The sequence below is a fragment of the Bos indicus genome, chromosome 13 (genome assembly GCF_029378745.1).
Source record: "Bos indicus isolate NIAB-ARS_2022 breed Sahiwal x Tharparkar chromosome 13, NIAB-ARS_B.indTharparkar_mat_pri_1.0, whole genome shotgun sequence".
In the NCBI taxonomy this organism is placed as follows: Eukaryota; Metazoa; Chordata; class Mammalia; order Artiodactyla; family Bovidae; genus Bos; species Bos indicus.
In genome coordinates, this window is record NC_091772.1 from 70,046,210 (window position 1) to 70,069,619 (window position 23,410).

General features: G+C 45.5%; 1 protein-coding gene across 7 annotated transcripts in view; it reads right to left on the reverse strand.

Annotated features, from left to right (window-relative positions):
* Window positions 1-23,410, reverse strand: part of CHD6 (chromodomain helicase DNA binding protein 6) — a 201,469-nt gene that overhangs the window by 20,581 nt on the left and 157,478 nt on the right. For all 7 annotated transcript variants that reach the window (XM_070801690.1, XM_070801688.1, XM_070801689.1 and 4 more), the window contains 7 exons: window positions 22,345-22,434; window positions 19,915-20,018; window positions 15,789-15,918; window positions 14,092-14,152; window positions 3,134-3,194; window positions 2,206-2,422; window positions 325-533 (listed from right to left, as the gene is read on the reverse strand). In XM_070801690.1, coding sequence (XP_070657791.1) covers window positions 325-533; window positions 2,206-2,422; window positions 3,134-3,194; window positions 14,092-14,152; window positions 15,789-15,918; window positions 19,915-20,018; window positions 22,345-22,434 — 872 coding nt within the window. The remainder of the gene's footprint in view (window positions 1-324; window positions 534-2,205; window positions 2,423-3,133; window positions 3,195-14,091; window positions 14,153-15,788; window positions 15,919-19,914; window positions 20,019-22,344; window positions 22,435-23,410) is intronic.

A 23,410-nucleotide genomic window follows, 5' to 3' on the forward strand; every position in this document is an offset into this window, starting at 1 on the left:
AACATTTAAGATTTAGTCTAAGCAAAGTGCAGAGCTCACAGCAGGCTAAATCTCTATGAGGCTGAAAAAAGAAAACATTTCTGTGGCATTTTAATCTGAATTTCAATTTTTAGTGGAGTTACATCATTTTGGGAGAGAGATTTTATTTTATGAGGGTGGGCTCAACTAGAAGTTTGTGGGTTTGGGAAAACCCACTTTATCTGAATTCTCCACATAAGTCTTCATGTCTATAGCTATGACTAAAACAACTCTATACCCTGAAAATAAGCTTTTACCCTCTTTGTCCCCCTGGGACAAAGTGACAAAGTGACAGAGCATCCTCACCACCATCCTTCCAGGCTGGCAGACGACAGACACTGCGGCACATGGACACGAAGCTATAGAAATAGTGTTCCAGGCTCTCGTCCGACTTCTTGTCCAGACGGGAAATGACGCGAAACTGTGTCCAGTCAAAGGTTTTCTTCTCTTGATCATAAACGACACCAAAGGAAGACACTGTTCTGTAGAAGTCGGCTTGCTCCCTCCTTGTCCACCTAGAGACAGAATCAGAAAGGAGAGGGAGCAGTTTTCCCTTTTTGCTTTTGTTGTTGAAAAGAGCTTAAAACAACGACTTACTGAGTGCCTAGTTGGAGAGTCTGTAAGGTTCACAGAGCAGGCACAGCGTGTCTGTTTTATTAAGTTGGGAGGAGTCACTTATAACAAAAACAGGCCATCAGCCTACCACTGCCTGCAAATTATGTGTGCGTGCTTGATCAAGAGATATCAAGTTTCAGAAATTACCCAGTTCATTTCCTCTTGTGGGAGATAAAGATTTTAATATAAAAATACTCTGTAGGCTTAAATATTCTGCCCATGACAACAGAGAATCATGGAATCCTGGAGGATTCTGTTATAATCATATAATCCTGGAGGAATCTTTCGGACCATTAAATTCACTTCCTTCATTTTACAGATGGAGAAGCTGGTCTGGAGTGAGGTGGGGTCTCCCTTGGTCACACACCTCCCTGACTTTCATCTCACATGGGCTTTCTTCCTGGTCTTAATGAAAGTAGATGGGTGATCTTTTCTAGGACACAAAGGCTCTCTAGATTTTAAACCCTGCAGGACTAAAATAATGACTTAAGGGAAATGGATTATTATTTCCCACCAGTCTTTACCAAGAGCTCTTGGGCATGGTACCTGTTGCCCCCAGAGGGACTCAAGCTAGGAGTGGGGTGAGGGGTCAGTGGAGGAGTGAGAATAAGTGAGGAGGCGGCTCTGGTTCTCTCTTTGGGGCCAGATGAGAGAACTCTTCTCCCTGAATTACCAAATTTCGTAAAGCCAGGAGTATAGAGAAGTAATTGAACTCACTATGTGGTATTTCAATTCATTCATTGGACGTTACAGTAAAAGGATGGAGATATAAAGACTGCATCCTAAAGGAAATCAGTCCTGAATATTCATTGGAAGGACTTATGCTGAAGCTGAAACTTCAATACATTGTCCACATGATGCGAAGAGCCAACTCGTTAGAAAAGACTCTGATGCTGGGAAAGACTGAAGGCAGGAGAAGAAATGGACAACAGAGGATGAGATGGTTGGATGGCATCACCGACTCAATGGACATGTGTTTGAGCAAACTCCAGGAGTGGGTGATGGACAGGGAAGCCTGGCGTGCTGCAGTCCATGGGGTCGCAAAGAGTCAGACACAACTGAGTGACTGGACTGAACTGACTCAAAGAACGTGAGCTTCACTCATCCGTTCTTGTGGCCTCATCCCCGTCTGTGCTGACCTTCGGCTGCCATTTTTAATTTAATTCTCAGATGGGCAAGTACTTCCTTCCTTCCTTCTGGGCTGGCATTTTATGGTAGTCAATGCTCTCAAAGGCTTGATAAAGACTGCTGGCTACAATAAGACCACTTCAATGCACGCTATTCATTTTTCTGATAAAAGAATATGACCTGATGGATATGTTTAAATCACATTCCCAGAGACTGGGGTCCTATTCAGGCAAGGCTGGGAATTGTGAAGAGAGGGTGTCCTAGATCTCACTGGACTCCTGGGCCAGCATGACACCACCACTGGGGTTGGATTTAATGGACTCTAGAGACAACTTAACTCCATAAGAGAACATGAGACACATTTGCCCTCCAGCTATCAGTGTTTCCCTGGTCACCTTTACCCAGTGGGCAGCTCAGCATGCCCTCTTGACCACTGGCTTTTACCTCTTTTGGGCTTCCTTGTTGATGAGCTCCATCTCTGAGGACCTCCGGAACATCTCTTCCTGGACCCAGTAGCTCTGGTTTCCTAGTCCCAGGACTTCAGGCCGGCAGAGCTCCTTGCGGTTACAGCGCTGGTAAATGGTGACCAGGCGTCGGAGACGAGCAGTGAGTGCGGATGAAACAGGCCAGGGTGATTTGTCTGGGTCGGAGCCATCCTGGGCTTCAAACATCAGTGAGGATATTAGTATTTATAGACAGAACTAAGGCTATGGTGACTGGGTTTTTTTGGTGGTGGCTGTTCCTCTTTGTTTAAAGAAAATTAAAGCAAACTTTGTAACTTAATGGAAATAGCTGATATCTAACAGCTTGGGAGCCAGGCACAGCTGGAAGGGCTGCAATAGTGCTTCAGAAACAGCTTTGGGTGTGGTGGGCTCTGTTCTCTCTGAGATACAAGTGTGCCTGTCTGTGGGGGCAGAATGGACTCAAGGGCCTTGCTCTAAGGTACCGGAGTGGGTGGACCCACTGAAGCCGTCTCTAGAACTACGGGTTTTTGTGTGGCTGGGCTTTCTAAGCACCAAAGCCTCCATTAAGTCTGGATTCAGAAAAATAATCAAAAGGACAAACCAAATACTTCTAACTTTTCTCAAAAGAGAGAAAAAAAAAAAAAAAAGAAAAATCAATGAAACCACGATTCCTTTTCATCCTCAGAATCATCCTGACTTTCATTTCACTGCCAGGCAGAGGAACCTGGCTGGAGTCACATTAAAGCTCCATGTGCGACTCCAGCAGAGTTTGGTGAAGGTCAACTTTATTGGCTTTTAAAAACAGCCTCCTTAAAAAAACAGCATTTTAAAAAAATTACGTGTGAACTCCAGGATAACTACAAGTGGAGATCTTATTTCTCTTTGCCTTCAGAAGGACACAGTCTCACCTGCCCGGGTGTCATCCTTCTTTTCAGCAAAAAGGCCATCACCTCCATCACTGGAACTCTCCTAGGGATAAATGAAGTCAAGTCATCAGCAAAACTGCGACTCAGACACCCAGTCCCTGTACAGGAGTAAAGGTGCACAGGCCACACCTCCTGCCTGGGAACTTCTCAAAGATCAAGATGGTCCCTGATGAATAAAGCTTAACTTAGGCACAGTCTTCAAAGAGCCAGAAAGCAGTTTATTTAAAATAAGTATTGTTTTCCCCCTGGAGCTGTGTGGAATGATTCTGCCTGTAGAGAGAATGAGCTTGAAGAATGACAAACTGGCATGCTCCCCCTGGCAACTATGTTTTACACGCACTATTTTAATTGTGAACTTAAATATTTGCTTTACCGTCGTCGCTCTCAATCTAATACTGTCATTTTGTAAAGCATGTGCCTGTGTCGTTGGATTTGGGCTGTGGGAAAGTGTCACGCTCATGTTCATTATGCTGCATGTACTTCACAGCAATCGACACTATTTTCCTAAAACACGACTGCTCCAGACGGGAGACCTGATGGCACAAAACTCCAGCAATTTAAAATTAAAATCACGATCTGAGGCTCAGAAGCTCAAGTGATATCACAGGCACAGAGCTTATCCAAGTCAGAGTATATGTCAAGCTGGCTTTAATGGATTTCTTTCCAAAGGCGTGCTTGGTCTCAGGAAATGAACTTCAAAGGCTCCTCACACACAAGGCACGTGGGAGTTTGGGGAAGGGCAAAGAGATAGCTCTAGTTTTCAACTAGACTCCGTTTTTAACACGAAAATTTATTTATTTTTTTACTGAAGTAAAGTGGACTTACCAGTATTATATTAGTTTCAGGTATACAACATAGTGATTTGATATCTTCATACATTACGAAATGATCCTCACCGTGGGTGTATCTGTCACCACACAAAGTTATTCCAATATTCCTGACTACGTTCCCCATGTGGTAGGTTCCCCCTATTCACACCCCCACGACTTATTATTTTATAAACGGAAGTTTGCGCCACTTAATCTCCTTTATGTGGTTCACCCATTTTTTCCCACCCAACGTACTGTGCTTCTGACGAGCATCTAAAGACCTGACTGATAGGTGAGAATCACCCCAGGATTCATGACTGCGGCCATGAGGGAGCACAGGGCCAGATCAGAAGAAGGTTTGGCAATCCACAGCCTGTTGATGGTTTCTGTGTGGCCCTCGAGCTAAGAACAAGGTTTACATTGGAGGAGGAGGAAAGAAGGGGGAAGGAGGAAAAGGAGAAGAAAGAGGCAAAGGAGAAGATGTGACAAAGACTCTTCTGGCCCTAGGCCTAAGATATTCACTGTCTGGTCCTTTACAGAAAACTGGGACCCACAGCCCAGGAGAGCCGTAACCTTGGGTCAGGAGGGATGGACAGATACCGACAACTGGTGATACTTAAAATCCAAATCTCTCTCCTGGGCCCTTAATACTGTGGAAGGACCTGAAAGAGAAAACCTTGAGAAGGCAGAGGAGCAGGCATAGCGATAATTGCTGACGTTAACGAGAACTACGTGTCACTGTGCAAAACCCTTTACATGGCTTCTCTCCTTTAGTCATCAGAACTGCCTCCCCAGGTAGAAAGTATTAGTATCCTCATTTTACAGATGCAGAAAACAAGTTCTAGGAAGTTCTGTAAGTTGCCACGGTCACATGGATACGGAAGGGCAGAGCTGGATTTTGAGCACAGGAGTCTGGGAAGGGCCTACATTGCAACCACTGAGCTGTCCAAAAAAAGAGTCCCGGCTGAAAATGTGATTCAGAGAGTGAAACATATTTAGGGCTGGAAAACACTAGTTTAATCTCTCTCCTTTGGCCATATGACATCAGTGAAGGGAGGAAGCCTCAGGCTGATCGACTGCACCATTCTGAAGTGTCACTTAAATGTATCATCACAGCCTTTCCCACTGTTTTAGGAGTTATAAGCAAAACCCAATCAGCCACGCCTTACATCTTCTGCTGCCACTGAGAACATTTTTGAGTATCCTCACAGTATCTAAGCAAGGAGAGATAAGAAAGCCTTCCTCAGCAAGCAATGCAAAGAAACAGAGGCAAACAACGGAATAGGAAAGACTAGAGATCTCTTCAAGAAAATTAAAGATACCAAGGGAACATTTCTTGCCAAGATGGGCTCAATAAAGGACAGAAATAGTAGGGACCTAACAGAAGCAGAAGATATTAAGAAGAGATGGCAAGAATACACAGAAGAACTGTACAAAAAAGATCTTCATGACCCAGATAATCACGATGGTGTGATCACTCACCTGAAGCCAGACATCCTGGAATGTGAAATCAAGTGGGCCTTAGGAAGCATCACTACGAACAAAGCTAGTGGAGGAGATGGAATTCCAGTTGAGCCATTTCAACTCCTGCAAGATGATGCTGTGAAAGTGCTGCACTCAATATGCCAGCAAATTTGGAAAACTCAGCAGTGGCCACAGGACTGGAAAAGGTCAGTTTTCATTTCAATCCCAAAGAAAGGCAATGCCAAAGAATGCTCAAACTACTGCACAACTGCACTCATCTCATACGCTAGTAAAGTAATGCTTAAAACTCTCCAAGCCAGACTTCAGCAAAACGTGAACCGTGAACTTCCAGATGTTCAAGCTGGTTTTCGAAAAGGCAGAGGAACCAGAGACCGAATTGCCAACATCCACTGGATCATCGAAAAAGCAAGAGTTCCAGAAAAACATCTATTTCTGCTTTATTGACTATGCCAAAGCCTTTGACTGTGTGGATCACAATAAACTGTGGAAAATTCTGAAAGAGATGGGAATACCAGACCACCTGACCTGCCTCTTGAGAAACCTATATGCAGGTCAGAAAGCAACAGGTAGAACTGGACATGGAACAACAGATTAGTTCCAAATAGGAAAAGGAGTACGTCAAGGCTGAATATTGTCACCCTGCTTATTTAACTTCTATGCAGAGTACATCATGAGAAACGCTGGGCTGGAGGAAGCACAAGCTGGAATCAAGATTGCCGGGAGAAATATCAATAACCTCAGATACGCAGATGACACCACCCTTATGGCAGAAAGTGAAGAACTAAAAAGCCTCTTGATAAAAGTGAAAAAGTTGGCTTAATGCTCAACATTCAGAAAACTAAGATCATGGCATCTGGTCCCATCACTTCATGGCAAATAGATGGGGAAACAGTGGACACAGTGTCAGACTTTATTTTTTGGGGCTCCAAAATCACCACAGATGGTAACTGCAGCCATGAAATTAAAAGATGCTTGATCCTTGGAGGGAAAGTTATGACTAAGCTAGACAGCATATTAAAAAGCAGAGACAAAAAAAAAAAAAAAAGCAGAGACATTACTTTGCCAACAAAGGTCCGTCTAGTCAAGGCTATGGTTTTTCCAGTGGTCATGTATGGATATTAGAGTTGGACTATAAAGAAGGCTGAGCGCCAAAGAATTGATGCTTTTGAACTGTGGTGTTGGAGAAGCCTCTTGAGAGTCCCTTGGACTGCAAGGAGATCCAACCAGTCCATCCTAAAGGAGATCAGTCCTGGGTGTTCATTGGAAGGACTTATGTTGAAGCTGAAACTCCAGTACTTTGGCCACCTGATGCAAAGAGCTGACTCACTGGAAAAGACCCTGATGCTGGGAAAGATTGAGGGCAGGAGGAGAAGGGGATGACAAATGATGAGACGGTTGGATGGCATCACCGACTTGATGGACATGGGTTTGGGTGGACTCCGGGAGTTGGTGATGGACAGGGAGGCCTGGTGTGCTGTGGTTCATGGGGTTGCAAAGAGTTGGACGCGACTAAGTGACTGAAATGAACTGACAGTAATCTATGAAGACCCTCTGAATGCTGAAAGTTGTAATTATAGACACTTCTAGACTGAGACATGTTCTAGCCAGGTTCTAGTCGGGTGTTCCTTATGCCATACAGGTGGCTGGTGTCAGCCCCACCACACCCCAAATCCACATGGGTAGCTCCAGGCAGCAGGTAGCAGACATACACGACATGCAGGCTTCCTTTCCAGTCTCCCTAATGCTTTCTGTTGGCCTCAGGCAAACCCTCTCAAGTCAGGAAAGCTTCTGGGATTGGTAAGTGCCTCTCTGTCTCCTGCCCTCTCCTGATGGTAGGTCCCCTCTCTGGCAATGACAGAAAGGAGAAGATCTGGATGAGCAGCAGCCAAAGTGAAAAAGACGCCGTAACATTCAACATCACCAGTTTATTACTGGGATTGAGGGAAGCACACGTGAAGTTCTGCCTCTGAAGTCTGAGGATGAACATTTCCTGGTTTCTGCCTCTGTGAATCAACCTGAAAGAAATATTCATCTAGGAAGAAGTGTGAATCCATTATTTCAGAGTACAGGGTCCCCGTAAGACCATCAAAGCGCAGGCAAATGGATTGGTTCCAAACTGCAGTTTCTCCATCCTGAGCCCACCTGTGTTTGGAATCTGATTGTCTACTGCTTTCTGACTTTGGGTAAGCTGTTCCGAGCTCGCTCAAGCTTATTTCTTTGTTTGCAAAATGGAGGCGATAGTACTTTATGGGGTGATTGTGGTCAAGCTCATTTCTTCATTTGCAAAATAGAGATGATAGCACTTTATAGGGTGATTGTGGGGCACAGGTAAGTTGATGATGTGAACCGTTTAACTAAATGCTGGCACAGGGCAAATGCCTGACACATGGCAGCTGGGACTGAGGAGCAACCCACACATGGACCCAACTGCTGGGGGACCACCCAGCATGTCTTTCATTCAACTAAAATGTGTCCTCTAAGGACGGCTTCATGACACAGTGGAAAACAACAGCAGTAACAACTAAAGTCTATGGAGACCCAGGTAAGTAAGTGGGTAAGATATCATACTGAGTACTTCATATGTGTGTTTCATTCATTCAAAATGACTAAATGACCCTTTTTAGACAGACAGAAATTGCAGAATAGGAGGCTGATAATCTTATCAAATACTATAAACAGTTATTAAGTGGTGAAGATGGAATTCAAACCTGGAAGGCCTGAACCCAGATGAGGAGCTCTAATCACTGTGAAGTATGGCCTCGGGTGTGTGGAGACACACCCGGCTGAATCAAATGCATTGTCACTCTCTAACAGCATCTTAGCTCCGCATGGGTGCAGGGCTGTTTCCAGATTCGAGAACAGTAGATCCCCGTGCTTGTGGCTGCTCCGCCAGGCCTGGCTGCCTCCCCTCTTTGGCCTGGGTAGGGGTGTGGGTAGGGGTGGTGGCAGCCCAGACCTGCAGGCCCAGGGAACTTCCTCTAAGCACTCACAAAACCCCAGGGCCAATGCAGAGGCCACAAGTGGCCTTCCCACATTTGTTTGTCAGGAACTGTGCTTGGTTCAGGCATTCCAACAGTGCAAAAAGATGGAGTCCTTATCCCTCTAGAGCTCACGTTCTGGCAGTTATGAGAGACATAAATAAATATTGGCCATGCAGTGTGACAGGGCTTCTTCCCTGGTAGCACAGCCATAAGGAATCTGCCTGTCAATGCAGGAGACACGGGTTCGATCCCTGCGTCAGGAAGATCCCCTGGAGACGCATATGGCAACCCACTCTAGTATTCTTGCCTGGGAAATCCTATGGACAGAGGAGCCTGGCGGGCTATGGTCCACGGGATCGCAGAGTTGGACACGACTTAGCAACTAAGCAAAAACAACATGCAGTGTGAAAGTGCTCCTAAACACAGTGGGAAAATCAGGAAGAGTCACCACCCCTGCCAGACCCAAATCAGGCAGGAGGAAGACATCCAAGAGGTAACTTTTGAGCTTCAGACTGAAGGACACAGGAGTTTACGAGGAAGAGAACACAGGCGCTCTCTGTGTAGAGGTAACACGATGCAGAAAAGCAGTTAAAAAGACCCCACAGCAGTTTTCATCTGTGGAAAAATCAAGCATCCTATGACCTTCATAAATTTCATGTACAAAGTAGATACACATCAAATGTCATTAACAGAAAATTCAAGGATTTTACAACGGAAAGACTGCAGGATTTAGAAAAAGACGTGAGCGGAGAGACATTGCTCTTGGCTAGTATGACTTTTCTTGCAGCTCATTAAAACTATTTGATCTTCTCCCCGTCTAGAATGGGGATAAGAGTAACATGCAACTGAAAGGGAAACGTGCTTGGTAAGCCTGGAAGTACTCCAGCTACAGTCAAACATCACTATTTGAGTTCAGAGACCCCCTCAAACTCTCAGCTAAGAATAGAGTCATTGTTCAGATCCTCACCAAACTTCTCTTACAGTAGGATCTGACCATGTTAGGCATTAAGTTTCCCTGTAGAAGTTTTTTCCTAGGTCACTTGGCACATAACATCACCCTCCTTTTACAGAGAGCACCTGCTGTAGGGAGCACTGCAGAGTGAGGACAAGCCCCAGGAGTTAAGACACATGAACTTTACTATGGGTGGCCTTCAGAGCTGGGCCTGGAATGCAGCTGGTCTGCCTCTTCACACTGGCTGTTGCTAGGAGAAGGGGTGCGTACCTGCAGCTAGAATAAAAATCAACCCGGAACCAACTGGAAGAACTGTTGCTGAAACTGATGCTCCAATACTTTGGCCACCTGGCGCGAAGAGCTGACTCACTGGAAAAGACCCTGAGGCTGGGAAAGACTGAGGGCAGGAGGAGAAGGGGGAGACGGAAAATGAGATGGCTGGATGGCATCACTGAATCAATGGACACACGTTTGAGCCAACTCGGGGAGACAGGGAAAAACAGGGAAACCTGGAGTGCTGCAGTCCACGGGGTCACAAAGAGTCGGACGTGACTGAGCAACAACAGCAACTCTTTTGACTATGAAAAGAATACTTGATCGGGGGGAAAAAAAGCCATAACATCTAGTCTGAATTCTACTGTCTAGTCTGTCTAATGTAGTTATCTAGTCTGAACTCTTCTATCTGTGAGAATCTGGCAAAGTCCTTTACGTTCCTGGGCGAGGGGCAGCGGTGAATCTCCTCAGCTTTCAAATGAGAGCAGTTAACACCTGAAGCTCTTACTTTACACGGCTGAGGTGACGATCAACTGATACAAGTTGGAACAGTATTTTGGAGACAGTACTATTCAGAAGAATTTAAGGTACTATTTTCATCTCTTTGATACTTGAGTTACCGCCTAAAATGCAAGAGACTTTTAGGAGACATGAGTTCGATCCCTGGGTCAGGAAGATCTCCTGGAGGAGAAAATGGCAACCCACTTGCTATTCTTGCCTCAACAATCCCATGGACAGAGAAGCCTGGTGGGCTACAGTCTATGGAGGCTCAGAAGAGGCAGACGTGATGTAGTGACTAAACACCACTGTGGGAAAACACTTCCCACGTTCCAGACAAAAGAAATCACAGTATAAGCTAGGGAACTGACTGGCAGAGCTCAGATTCTAATTGTCAAGATCACAGCCAGCTTCCTTCTGCCAGGGCCATGGTCTGAAGCTTGAGGGTGATATGCTTCAAGCCTCTGCTTCTTAAATCTTGAGGAGATACGGAAACACATCTTCAAAAAATAAATTTTTTTTTTTTTTTACTTTGGGAAACTGATGTCTTTGTTACTGTTATAGGAATCAGAACTGATGGAAACCAAAGTAGATACCATTCTTCCAACTAGAACTAAAAGAAGAGAACTGAAATTTTTTGATTGGTGATCAGGAGAAGAAAGACTATGCGGTAAGAGTCAGTTGAGGACAAGGTTATAGTAACCTCCGGTACCCAAAATCCACAAATCCTAACAGATTTAGTTTCTCCACTCAAAGCCAGAGAAAACGTGGTCGAACAGTGCTAGGGCTCTAAGAAAGCTTCAGTCTGCTTCTGCAAAGTCCCAGAAGCTCATTTGTAACATGCAATACAGATTTCTGCTTCTGGGAAGATGCATTATTTCCCTGTTGCTCATTTTAAGTACAACTAAAGCCCCTGGACACTATATATAAAACACACCTAAGAAAGCACTGACAGGTGAAGCGAAGGTAGACCAACTAGGGACTTTGGGACCCGTGGAATGACACAGTAGTGAGTTCCTTGGGTTTTCTTTTTTGCCTTATATGCCTTAGATTTGGAGGTAAAGAAGCTGGCTACCTGGAAATGACAAAAGGGTGCAGACAAAAAAAAGCCTGCTTTCTCTAGCCCAGGACAAGGAAAAGGGCAGGCTAGGACTGGACACAGTGTTGAGATGAGACGTGCTACACTCCAGCCCAACGACACAAGAGCAGACAGTGGCTTACCACATCCACGCCAGCAAAGGCTGGTGGGGACTCTAGGCTTCTGCCTTCGCCAGGCTGTACCAGGGCACCCGGTTCCCCTGCTGGGTGGTGTCAAAAAGTCAGTAGGGAGCTTGGATTTTCATCCCTGACAGCTGGCAATGAGGTCCCCAACCACCCATGGTATCAGCAAAGACCACATGGAGAGCTGAACTTCCATTCTCCCCTCAGGTCTCCTTGGGGGCTGACTAGGAACATTAACTTCTACTACAGCCAGGCAGTCAAAAGGCGGTACACGCTGTGCACTAGCCCACTCCTCCCCCTGCCTCCTTCCTCTGCAATAGAGGTGTTAGAGGCAGTCAGTCACAACAGAAGTTTTAAATAAGATCCCAAGTCTCATAATATAATACCCCAAATGTCCAGGTTTCAGTCAAAAATCACTTATCATACCAAGAACCAGGAAGATCTCAAACTGAAGAAAGGTAGCCAACAGATGCTAATGCTGAAATGACAGCGATCTTAAGAATTACCTAACATAAAAATTTAAAGCAGTCATCAATGAGGAATTCTGAACACATTCCAGAAGATCTCAGCAAAGAAGCAAAGCTTTAAAGAAGAACCAAAGGGAAATTCTAGATTTGAAAAATACAATGATGTAACCAAACCGAACAAAAACACAATGGATAGGCTCAACCGCAGAGGGAGGAGAAAGGAAAGAATCAGCAAGCTCAAAGAGGGAAACATACGAAGTGCCCAGTGTGACCACCAGAGAGGAAGAGATTAAAGACAATTAAAACAGGGCCTCAGGGACCAGTGGAGCTGTAACAGAAGACTTGACACGCATGTCATCAGAGTTCCGGAAGGAAGGAGAAAGGGTTCCAAGAAATAATGACTGAAAACTTCCCAAATTTGGCAAAGGACATGGATTTGGCAAATCTTCAGATTTGAGAAGCTGAAAAAACACCAAATTGGATAAACTCAAAGAATCCACATATACAAAATTCAGAGTTAAACTTGTGAGAACTAAAGATAAGGAGAAAAGCCTTGAAAGCAGCAAAAGAGAAAAGAGACCTTACCTAATTGAAAAACAACTCAAGTGACAGAAGATTTCTCCTCAGAAACCATGGAAGCCAGAAGGAGGTGGGACAACATTTTCAAGAGCTGAAAGAAAACTGTCCACCCAGAATCCTATATCCAGTAAAAATATCCTTCAGGAATGAAGAGGATATCAAGATATCCCCAGATGAAGGAAAACTAAGAGAACCATCACCAGCAGACCTATCCTAAAAGAATGGTTCAAGGAATTTCTCCCAATAGAAAGAAGAAATCTTGGAACATCAGGAAGAAGAAAGAACACAGTAAGTCAATGTATGGGTAAAAACAGTAGACGTTCCTTATCCTTCTGAATTTTCTCAATTATATTTCATAGTTGCAGCAAAAATTACATTATCATTATTCTCAGTGTATGTAGGAGAAATATTTAAGACCATTATAAAGAGAAAAAACTAGAAGTAAGGATAAATTCCAGTAAGGATTCTATACTTCACCTGAACTGGTAAAATGATACCAGTGGACTGTGATATATTATGTACATGCAGTAAAATATCTAAAATAACCACTAAGAAGCTTAAAAACCTAATATAGATAAGTCAAAAAAGGATCAGAAAAAATTTTCCAGTAAGCCAGAGGAAAGCAGGAGAAAGAAACTAGAGAATCAAAATACAGAGAAAACAATAAAATGTCAGACTTATTCCTTAATGCATCAATAATAACATTACATGTAAATGGCTGACTATATCAACTATAAAACAAGGTGCCTTAAAATATATAACCTGACTAAACACTGTCTACAGGAAACTCATTTCAAATAGGCAGGTTAAAAGCTAAAGGATGGAAAAAGTGACTATCATGCAAATAGTCAAATTAGTTGACTCTTCAAATTGCATGACTATCATGCAAATTAGTCAAAGGAAACCAGCAATAGCTATCTTAATATTAGATAAAGTATACTTCAGAGCACCCCCCCCCCCAAAAAAAAACTATCAGACAAGGAGGGGCATTCTATATTGACAACAGAGTCAACCCACCAAGAAGACATACCCTAAATGTGCATGCCCCAGACAACAGAGCTGCAAAACACGTGAGAGAAACTGACAGAAGCTGAAAGGAGAAATACATAAATCTGTAATTACATTTGGAGCCAAACTAAAAATAAACAACAGAAAGATTATAGGAAAACCTCCAAATGCTTAGAAATTAAATAACACACATCTGATCATCTATGGGCCCAGGGAAAAGTCTCAAGGGAAAAAATTTTTAAATACATTGTACTGAATGAAAATGAAAACACAGTACAACAAATTTTACCACTTACAGTAAATGGTAAAAATTATGGAGCATAGCTAAAGTAACCCTGAGAGGGAAATTCACTGGAAGGACTGACATTGAAGCTGAAGCTCCAGTACTTTGGCTACCTTATTATGCAAAGACCCTGATGCTGGAAAAGATTATCCCCATGGTGGGAAACTGGACAGAAGGTACATGGGATCACCCTGCATTGTATCTTCTGATTCTATCTAAAATCTACAGTTATCTCAAAAGCAAAAGTTTCATTAAAGTAAGACTGCAAAGCAGTTTATGAGTTGACAATTTTTACAATAAAATGTTGGGGAAAATGCAATGCAACTGCAGCAATGCAATCAAAGACCAATACACCTCGATAGGGATTTCTCACATTTGACTCACCATTTGTTTCTGGAGGCCGTCTACTTTGTCTTCTGTATTGTCTTCTTTATCTGTGTGGCCTCTAAAAAAAAAAAAAATTAAATAAAAAGAGTAAAAAGCATCACACACCATCTAGAAGCTATTCTGCAACCAGGATGCTGTCACAAAACACCCCTAAATCACTGACCACAGTGAGTACTAGTAGACACCTTTCTCCACAGGCCTCAGAATCTTGATTTTTCCAGTGTCATAACTTCTACAAGCAATGACCTCCACTCAAATGAGACTTCAGCAGGAGCCTCAGGATCTACTCAGGACAGTTCAGAGGCCTGCTTTTCAACAATCATGCTATCTTTGAAAAGGTAATTACTGCCCATCAAGAATTAGCTCAATACATGGCTTTGATAAAAGAACAGACTCTAGACACTGACAGCCGTACAAACCAAGAGTCCTCTTGGGCCGACCTTAGCTCCCATGGTAGGGCGAGTCTCGGTGCAGAGTCGCTCATGTTCGGCAGCGGTCCCTTCCAGGAAAGGACACTGCCTGACGGACCACTGGCAGCTTGCCTCTAAATCCACTGCCTGATGTATTCTCTCGTGAGCGTAACTACTGCTGATGCCTATTTGTTTTCCATGATCCCTGGAAAAATCAACTTTGAAGGATTCCTGTCTCAAATATTCTGCTCTTCATCGCTCAGGTCCTGGAGGCAGAAGGGGTCTCCTACCTTCATTGCCTGACCAGAGAAAAAACAGCTTCCCCACAGAGAAACCAGCTTTCAGCCACATTCGGGCACCTCCCTCAGGGGGTGTTTCTCCCAACCCCATGAACCCAATATTACCACCACTGGTCCTCTGGACATTTGTTAACACTTCTCTGGATGGATCCTTATTATCTTTGGGGGCAGAGAAGGTTATGATCGCTAGCTTGAGTGTTTGTCAGGGGCTAAGCATGAATGGAAAAATGCACTTCATCCTTTTCTCAGCCTTAGCAGACAGTTAGGGGGGCTGGCTTGTGTACCCTTGAGTCCAGCCTTGTCTGTGACCCTAGGAAATACAACTTTGGGGGAGAAGATCAGGCCAAAAGCTCACCAAATGCAAACCAAGAGATTCTATACTATGTCTTTCAAATACCCACACACATATGAAAACCACAGCTTTGGCTGTTTATTTAGTTTTCCTATGAATTCATACACTTGGGGTTATGCCAAAAGTAAATAAAACTCAGACAAAGGGGACGCCTCCATACTTTTTTACACACAACCCATGGACAGGACCTGAATGCCATGGCCATCATGCAGTGGCTATTCATGGACCGTGCAGTCCTTAGAAAACGCCGGTATTTCATCTCAGGCATTTCAAGGTCAGGAAGTCTAAACTCTGTGCCTCTTAACTTTCTGCCAAGTATGAGAGGTTAAGAGAGGCCTGAACTCCTCCTTGAGAATCCTCTGACCAGACGAGGCTGGTTAAGGAACAGGGCAGGATGGTGGGCAGCTTGGGGAACCCAGGAAGGACAGAAATGGGTATTTGGATCAGAGCGTTCAGAGTTCAAGAGAAAGGCCCGAGGTGCTGTAGGATGTAACTGAAGCAATTCTGGAAGGCGGTTCAGGCTGAAGGGAGACGCCAGGCTGTGAGGAAGAGACTGTGAGAGTGCTGGGTGCCTGTGGTCAGAGATTAGTGGTGCAACCAGTCACACCATGTTTGGTCTGTGCAGATTCTCACCTTTCGGGGACGTCTGAGGCCCCGTCTGTGACACCCTGCTCTGCAGAAAGCAACTTCTCGTCTGGCATGCCCACTTTCTCCAGGAAGCAAAGTGCTGGGTCGGCTCGCATGGCGTTGTACCTCTCGTAACCTGATCGGGGGTGGCGAGAAACCACAAGGTCACGACTGGGGTCATGTCAGAACTCATTAAATCTGCCTTGCACCCTAGACACACATTTTGTTTCCCTTATTAAGTAAAAAACAAAACAAGCCAAGAAAAAATACTTATTTAAGAATAATTGGATCCTGTAAGACTTCCCGTCAGGGGAAGATCCTTGAGCTTAAACGGACTCCTTTGTGTAGTGCTTGACCAAAAAATGAAAGCTGAGGTGTACCGTGTGTCCTTGAAGACACACAAGATACAGATTCCATTCCCACTTGTTGGCTTCTTTTGGAAAGCAAGAGGATCAGGCAAGCTGGTTTCACAATTTCTTCCCCTCACTGCAACACCCCGCCCCCTACTCTGGACACCCTGTTATCTTGTCATCTCCTGCCTGCATGCATGCTTGTTAAGTCACTTCAGTCATCTCTGACTGTGCAACCCCATGGACTGCAGTCTGCTAGGCTCTGCTGTCCATGGGATTCTCCTGGCAAGAATACTGGAATCGGTTGCCATGCCCTCCTCCAGGAGATCTTCTCAACCCAGGGATCAAACCCTCGCCTCTTATGTCTAACCTGCATTGGCAGGCAGGTTCTTTACCACTACCACCACCTGAATGGGCTGAAATTTTCTTATGGTCCAAATTTATCCCATGTGTTAGAAAAGAAAACTGAGCAAAGTGATGATACAAAGGATGAAACATAAAGAGGACAACTGGGATTGCTGACTGGATTAAAATGGACTCGTTGCCTCTGTGTTCAGACTCAGTATAAAATCCTAACCCACTGACCAGGGCTTTGGAACCGCCTCTCACTGTATCCCCAGAGTCAAAAACAGATGGAGGAGTTCTGACCCAGAAAGAGAGACCCCAGAAGGAAGGCAAAACAACGGAACAATGTCACTTTTAATGTGATAACACCATGTGTGAGAATGCTATTTTATTGACTCTAATGTAATCCTATAATGAGACCGGATATTTGGTCATAGCTATTGTCACATCAAACTATTTGGGGGGAACTCCTTTATGGTCCTCAAAATCCTTTTCTTGCTGCTCCTAACAAAGTCCATTTCTAGTTCTGTAGTGGTGCAGAGAGCCCATCTCCAATGAGGGTAGATGCTGCGCTGAAAACGAGAACTGTCTTGATCAAACAAACGATTTTACTCTGCTAGGTATTCCCCTGCTAGACTGGTTTCTGTTCTGGTGTCACTGCTGATGCTGGTCTAGCCTTCACATGGAGGCAGCACCTGGCACTTTTTCTCTAAGGGGTTTCAGGTACTTCATCTTTTAATCCAAAGTGACTCTTCTGCCTTCTCCACGACAGGTGCTGCCTGCCCGAGGCATATGGTGGGAGAAATGGGTCCCTAATGTTCTTCTTTATTCATTCATTCCTCAGGGCGATAGTGTGATAACTTTAAGTCTCTCTTGTGAGATTGAGGGCTTCCCAGGGACAGAATCTGTATCTGCTTTGGCATTATATATTCAGTTCCTCACACAGTGCTTGACACTGTATAAACTCAAATAACAACTGCCTGGATGTGTCAGTTTGGCCCGGATCCCCTTCCAACAGTCACTGTAGGAAGAACCATTCTCACGCTCTCCCCGTTCTGCCTCAGCTCACATCAAGACAGGAATGTCCGTGACTCTCCTACTATTTTGAGGATGTGCCTGCCACCATCTCCACCTGCCACTCCCCAGGAAAAGAGGCGCCTACTACCCAGGTAGGTTCCTCCTCTGCAGACTTCTTGTCGTGCATAAGTAGGTATGAAGTTTGGACAGGTTCTCCACTTCTCTTTCTCAATCAGCTTTGGAGCTGGAGGTGGGAAAGAGTGATTGATCCAGTTCCCTAGAAAACCCTGACTACTGAAGAGCAGTAGGAGCTGTGTGCTAGCAACATAAACAGTAGAACAACAGGCTGCCTGCTCCTGTCCACTTAGTCTAAAAGTTCCTCTGTAAGAATGTGAACAGGGATACTGAAACCCACAGCATGATGACTATTTCATAAGTCCAGGCTGCCCTAGAGGGCGGCATCCATGTCTTCCTGCGGTTAAGAGCTGTCAAGAGTATCGTTCCGAACAGATTTGCTGCAGAGTCCTTCTTGCTGTCAGTGAAAGCCCCAACAAAGATGCAGCCAATTCTTCCACGGTGGTCGGCTCAGAGATGGAACCGGGGCTTCAGTCTTCTCATCTAAGCAGGGTCGTAGGAGACTATGTCTGGGGTGGACTAAAAGAGCCACGAAACCTCGGACAATGAACAGCTGCATGTTTCTTAAGAAAGAAAATGGCTGCAGCCCTACGGCTCATGCTTGTATCTCCAGGGCATGGAGGTGAGGCAGAGAGAGCTCCTGATAGAGCCTTGAAAAACAGAACACCAGACAACGTGGCTCTCTGAAAATGTCACATGTCCACCGGCCGCCCGGTATCTGAGAGTTTGTCACCTGGTGAGACACACTGTGTGGGCTGGATTATTCTGTGGAGAGGGCTGTTCCGTGGGGTGATGAGGTGTTACCCGGGTGAGGACAGGTGTAAGCCGAGGCCCATGGACTGTCTGCTGGGCGGCAGCCCACCAGGAGTGCAATCTGATCTGGACTCTGCAAGACACCAGAGGATGGGTCCATGGAGCCAACTACAGGCCTCTGTCCAGCCCAGCCTACGTTTGCTTCCAACATCCCTGTCCAACTACACGGGTCTGGTCCCATCCAAGAGTGAGCCGGTCAGCACCACCTGTGGCTTAACACCAGTCCCCCAGCACTGGGCACAGAGGCTAGGTATTCCCCATCTTCACAGTATGTCTGCTAAGCTCATCACGTACAAAGTCTTTAAAGCCAAAAGCACAATGTGGGATACAGAGGGTCATTACACAATGACAGGAGGTATTAATTCACCAGGAAAGTATGGCTGACGATCCTGACACTACCACCACCAGGCCTCCCAAAGCCTGCAAACACCAGAATCTATGTTTTGAAGGGATTCCTCATTAAAACAGGTATATGCATCATTGTTATGTAAATATTGCAGGTTGGCCTGCAAATGTTGAAGAATTCTACCGATAGGGCACGTGTGAGAAAGACAGTGAACCTTCCAAAGGCAGGCGAGTCAGTGACGGTGGACGGCACCCAGCACCTGTTATGTGCAAAGCACCGCTCAGGCCACCCACATGGCCCGTCTCAGTTAATCTTCCTACAACCCTCCAGGTGGGCTGTCTTGTCCTCTGCCTGGTGTCCAAGTGAGGAAATAGGTCAGAGAAGTTTCTGACTTGCCCGAGGTCACACATTTATAAGTGGCAGAGCTGGCAGTGAAGGCCAGGGACATCTACCTCTTCCCACGTTTAAGCCCTGCTCTCCAGCTCAAAATGTCGACTTGTTCACCTGGCAGGGAAGGTGTGTATCAGGTACATTACAATGAATATTTTCTGGGACTTGCTTTATTCATTTTAACAGTCGGCTGAAAGCAAGGGCAGGTACTTAGAACAGGATCAGAGATGAAGAAAACACCATTTATGTCATTTTCCCCAAGCTATTAAAAAACCTCTCTCAATCCCCTTTGGTCTCTAGGTAACTGTATTTAAAAAAAAAAAAAAGGATATGCTATTTTCTATTCTTAAAATTTTTATACCAAAGATATGTACTAGGAGTTAAGTAGATCAGCTGAAATGACCTTAGAATTCTGGATACATGTGAAATGGTAAAACCTAATATTTTCCCCATTTATTTATTGCTTCACTCCAGAAATCCTAGGGCTTACCGTGTGACACCACGCCGGATGCTGGGTCTGTGAGTGAACGAGAGCAGGGCAGCCACACTAGTGAGGAAAACACACCATCCTTTCTAGGGCCTTGCTGATACTCACATTTGCTGTATTTGCATGACTCATACACTCATCCGGGCAAACTCCTCAGAGGACAGAGGGGAGGCTCTACTTTCTCAGAGAGACACGTGACAGGCCTGTGGGATTTTTCAGGAAAGAGAAAGCATGCACTGAAATACACACCGTGTTTGAACACACCAATCAGGAGGGACTTGTCGGCCTCAGCGTCCCACCAGTCCACCGGGATCTCCACGTAGTCGATGTCAGGCAGGGGCACGTCCAGCTCCCTGTGGAAGGAAGGGCGTGAACTCAGAGTGCCTTCCACACGGACAGATACAACACAGGAGCTCCTGGTTGGAGCCCCGGGGCTAAGCCACATCCCTAGGTGCACGCTTAGAGGGTGAAGGAACAAAACTGGGAGGATTCAGAGAGCAGGGGGCTCAGCGGTCCTAACCAGGGCCCTGCACCTGGCTAAAATGGGGAGTGACTTCAGCAGGTGTATTTGATGTCCAGGCTCAACTCAAACTGAATGATGCAGAATCTGAAAGCACCTCGTGGAGAACATGTTCCCAGTTGGTCTGCGGTGGGGCCCGGGACTCTACATGTGTCAGGCGATTCTAATGTGCACCTTCAGTTGACAACCACGCTAAAAGCCATCAATATGTCCATTAGGTAAAGGCAGAACAACCCCCCAAGTGTGTGAATTCATACATGATCAAAAGCTGAAAAGTGCCCAAGCATCCTGGTCTGACACGTAGAGATCGTGAGCGCTATTCCTGAATGAGCTAGTCTGCACTGCTGCACACAGGGCAGGAAATGAGCCTTTCAGGGGAGAGGGGCCACAGCAGGAGGAACTTCCTGGCCAGGGTCTGCTAACAGTCTGCTGGGTCAAACTTCTGGCTGAAGGGATGAACGTGGCTCACCCCACGGAGCAGACCTGCAGGGATTGCTCCGCTTCAGTTTCTGTGTGCATTCTGAGAGCTCACATGGACCCTTAGCTAACTGGCTTCAATTGTCTGAACACCGTCCTCACTCTTGGAAGGCGTTGGGGTTTGAGGGAGAGCATTCACCTGGATGGCTCCTCCCTCCCACCTCCCAGGTGCCTGGAACGCCACCTCTGGAACATCTCCAGCTGGTTCTTCCATCAGGTTCTTGGGATGCAGGGCTGCCTGCCCCTTGCCAGGCCCAGCTCTCCTTGCAGGGATGGGACTCCCTGACCCCACCTCTCTCCACCTGGCCCACTGCTCTGCCTGTGTGGTGCCATGGCTGAACAACTCTTTTGGGGTGAGCAGTGTTTCATTCCTCATGACAATTTCTCCACCATAAGGTATTTAACCTGAATAGGACCAGTGAGAACTAAGACCGTGGAAAGCAAAGGAAAGGGGGAAAGAGGTGGGCAACGGACTTAGTCTCTTCACGGTCTACTCACTTCCCTCCATCTGCAGGTCTAAGAAAGCAGGTGACAGGGGAATAAGTAAACTCAGGTAGATTACTTCTGCCAGGTAACACTGGAGATAAATAATCAGGTTGAATTCTGCTGCCTTTACATGACTTACAAGTTGGACCTTTTTATTAGAACACCCAACCTCCCGATTCTCACTAGAAATGCCCATGGTAACTATGAAATGCGTAGCCAGTGGTAACAGTCAACAAGCTGACTGCTCCTGATTACAGAATGCTCAAGGGTAGGACTGTCACTGCCCTTCACCTCTCTCCTCCTTTCATGCTCCTGTGACCATTAAGGCCATGAGCACTGCCCAATGGGAAGAAAGAGAGGGAATGAACCACTGCCCTGGGGAATCTCAAAGCAAAGTTCAAACGCCAACACTTGCGGTCCTCGGGGAAGACTAGCACTGTCTGGGGCCAGAGCCAACTGCAGGTCTGGGGGAAGGGATGGCGAGGGAGGCGCCTGGGGATCCCACTCACTCACTGTGATTATCTGACAGCCTGATCAAGTGGTAGCCTGGGGCTCGGCAGTCTCTTCCCCCAAATCTTGGGATACTCCAGGATTCTATAGCTTCGGAAACCCTAGCTTACAAAACTAAGGCACAGGTGACAAAGCCTCAGTAACATGACTAAGTGTTATTACCTAGTAAACAAAGGAGAACCATTCAAAGGTGGAAGAGGACCGAGGCCGAGTGTGTAAAGCTTTCAGTCTACATCTGCTACATCAAACATCAACGTCACTTGTATCCATCCATGAATGATGATTAAAGCAGAGAAATGACTGCTTTAAAAGCAATTTTACAACACTACCGGAGGGGGGAAAAACAATTAAGAACCTCACCAAGAACCGTGTTATTTTTGTTTTTGTTTTTTTGTTTTTTAAAGAAAGAAGGTTTACTCAGGGAGACTCTTCAAGACAGAGGGTGGGGCAGCTCAGAAGATGAGAGAGGCCCACGAGCTACGTTTTAAACAACCGCTTTTTCTTTTATTTCACTCACAGATGACCTGGCTGAATCCTCCTCACTCTTCTAGCCTGCTTTACTAGGGACTAGCCCTGGGAGGGAGCGAACACGGGCCTCATGAAACACAGGCAGGTTTGTCCGTTTCCATCAACAGGTACTTTACAGCAATTCCTTCACACTGGGCATTAAGGATGACCTATTTTACCTGGCTGGAGTTCCTTCAAATGCTTTATCAGCTGCTTCTCCCAGTATTTCAGCTTTTAGGTAGTACAGCATCCGGACTCGCAGAAGTACCCTAGGAAAGGTGGACACGATAAAGAAACACATCAGAACCCATCAGCTGCCTGTGCACTGCCATTCCCTCAGTGACCCAGGGCAATTCTGGGTGCTCCCAGGTCGTGAGTACTAGGAAAAGAGAACATTAATGGCAGACATTACTGTGGTCATCCCCATTTCACACACACGAAAAGGTTATCTTGTCAGTTATCTGTTAAGGGCTGCCGTCTATGGGGTCGCACAGAGTCAGACACGACTGAAGTGACTTAGCAGCAGCATTGCCTTTTCTTTTTTCTCTTTTTCTAAAAATGACTGTTCTTGTGATATGAAGTGTGTTTTGCACAAATGCACAGCTTGGTGAATCTTCCCATACTGACCGCACATGTATATCCAGGATCCAGATCAGGAACCAGAACATCTCCCCGCAAGGCCCCCGTGGTGTTCCCTTCCGGTCACTTTACTCTCTCTTGAATACATCATCACTGTCTTGACTTCCTGAGTTTAGATCTGAAGCAGCTGTTTTTTAGTTTTTTGGAGTTCTTCTGATAACAACTTCATGCACTCTCATGCTACTAACAACAGCAAACAGTAGTTTGAGTACCCACTATGTGCCAGCATGTCTTAGCTCACTTGATCCTCAAATCAATGCTAGGAGGTAGGAACTATTATAAAAGAAATCAACCCTGAATATTCACTAAAAGGACTGATGTTGAAGCTGAAGCTCCAATACTTTGGCCACCTGATGTGAAGAGCTGACTCACTGGAAAAGACCCTGATGCTGGGAAAGATTGAAGGCAGGAGGAGAAGAGGGTGGCAGAGGTTGAGATAGTTGGATGGCATCATTCACTCAATGGACATGAGTTTGAGCAAACTCTAGTAGATAGTGAAGAACAGGGAAGCCTGGCGAGCTGTAGTTTATGGGGTCGCAAAGAGTTGGACATGACTTAGCGACCAAACAAGGAGGAACTACTATCCTTATTTTTAAAATAATTCAT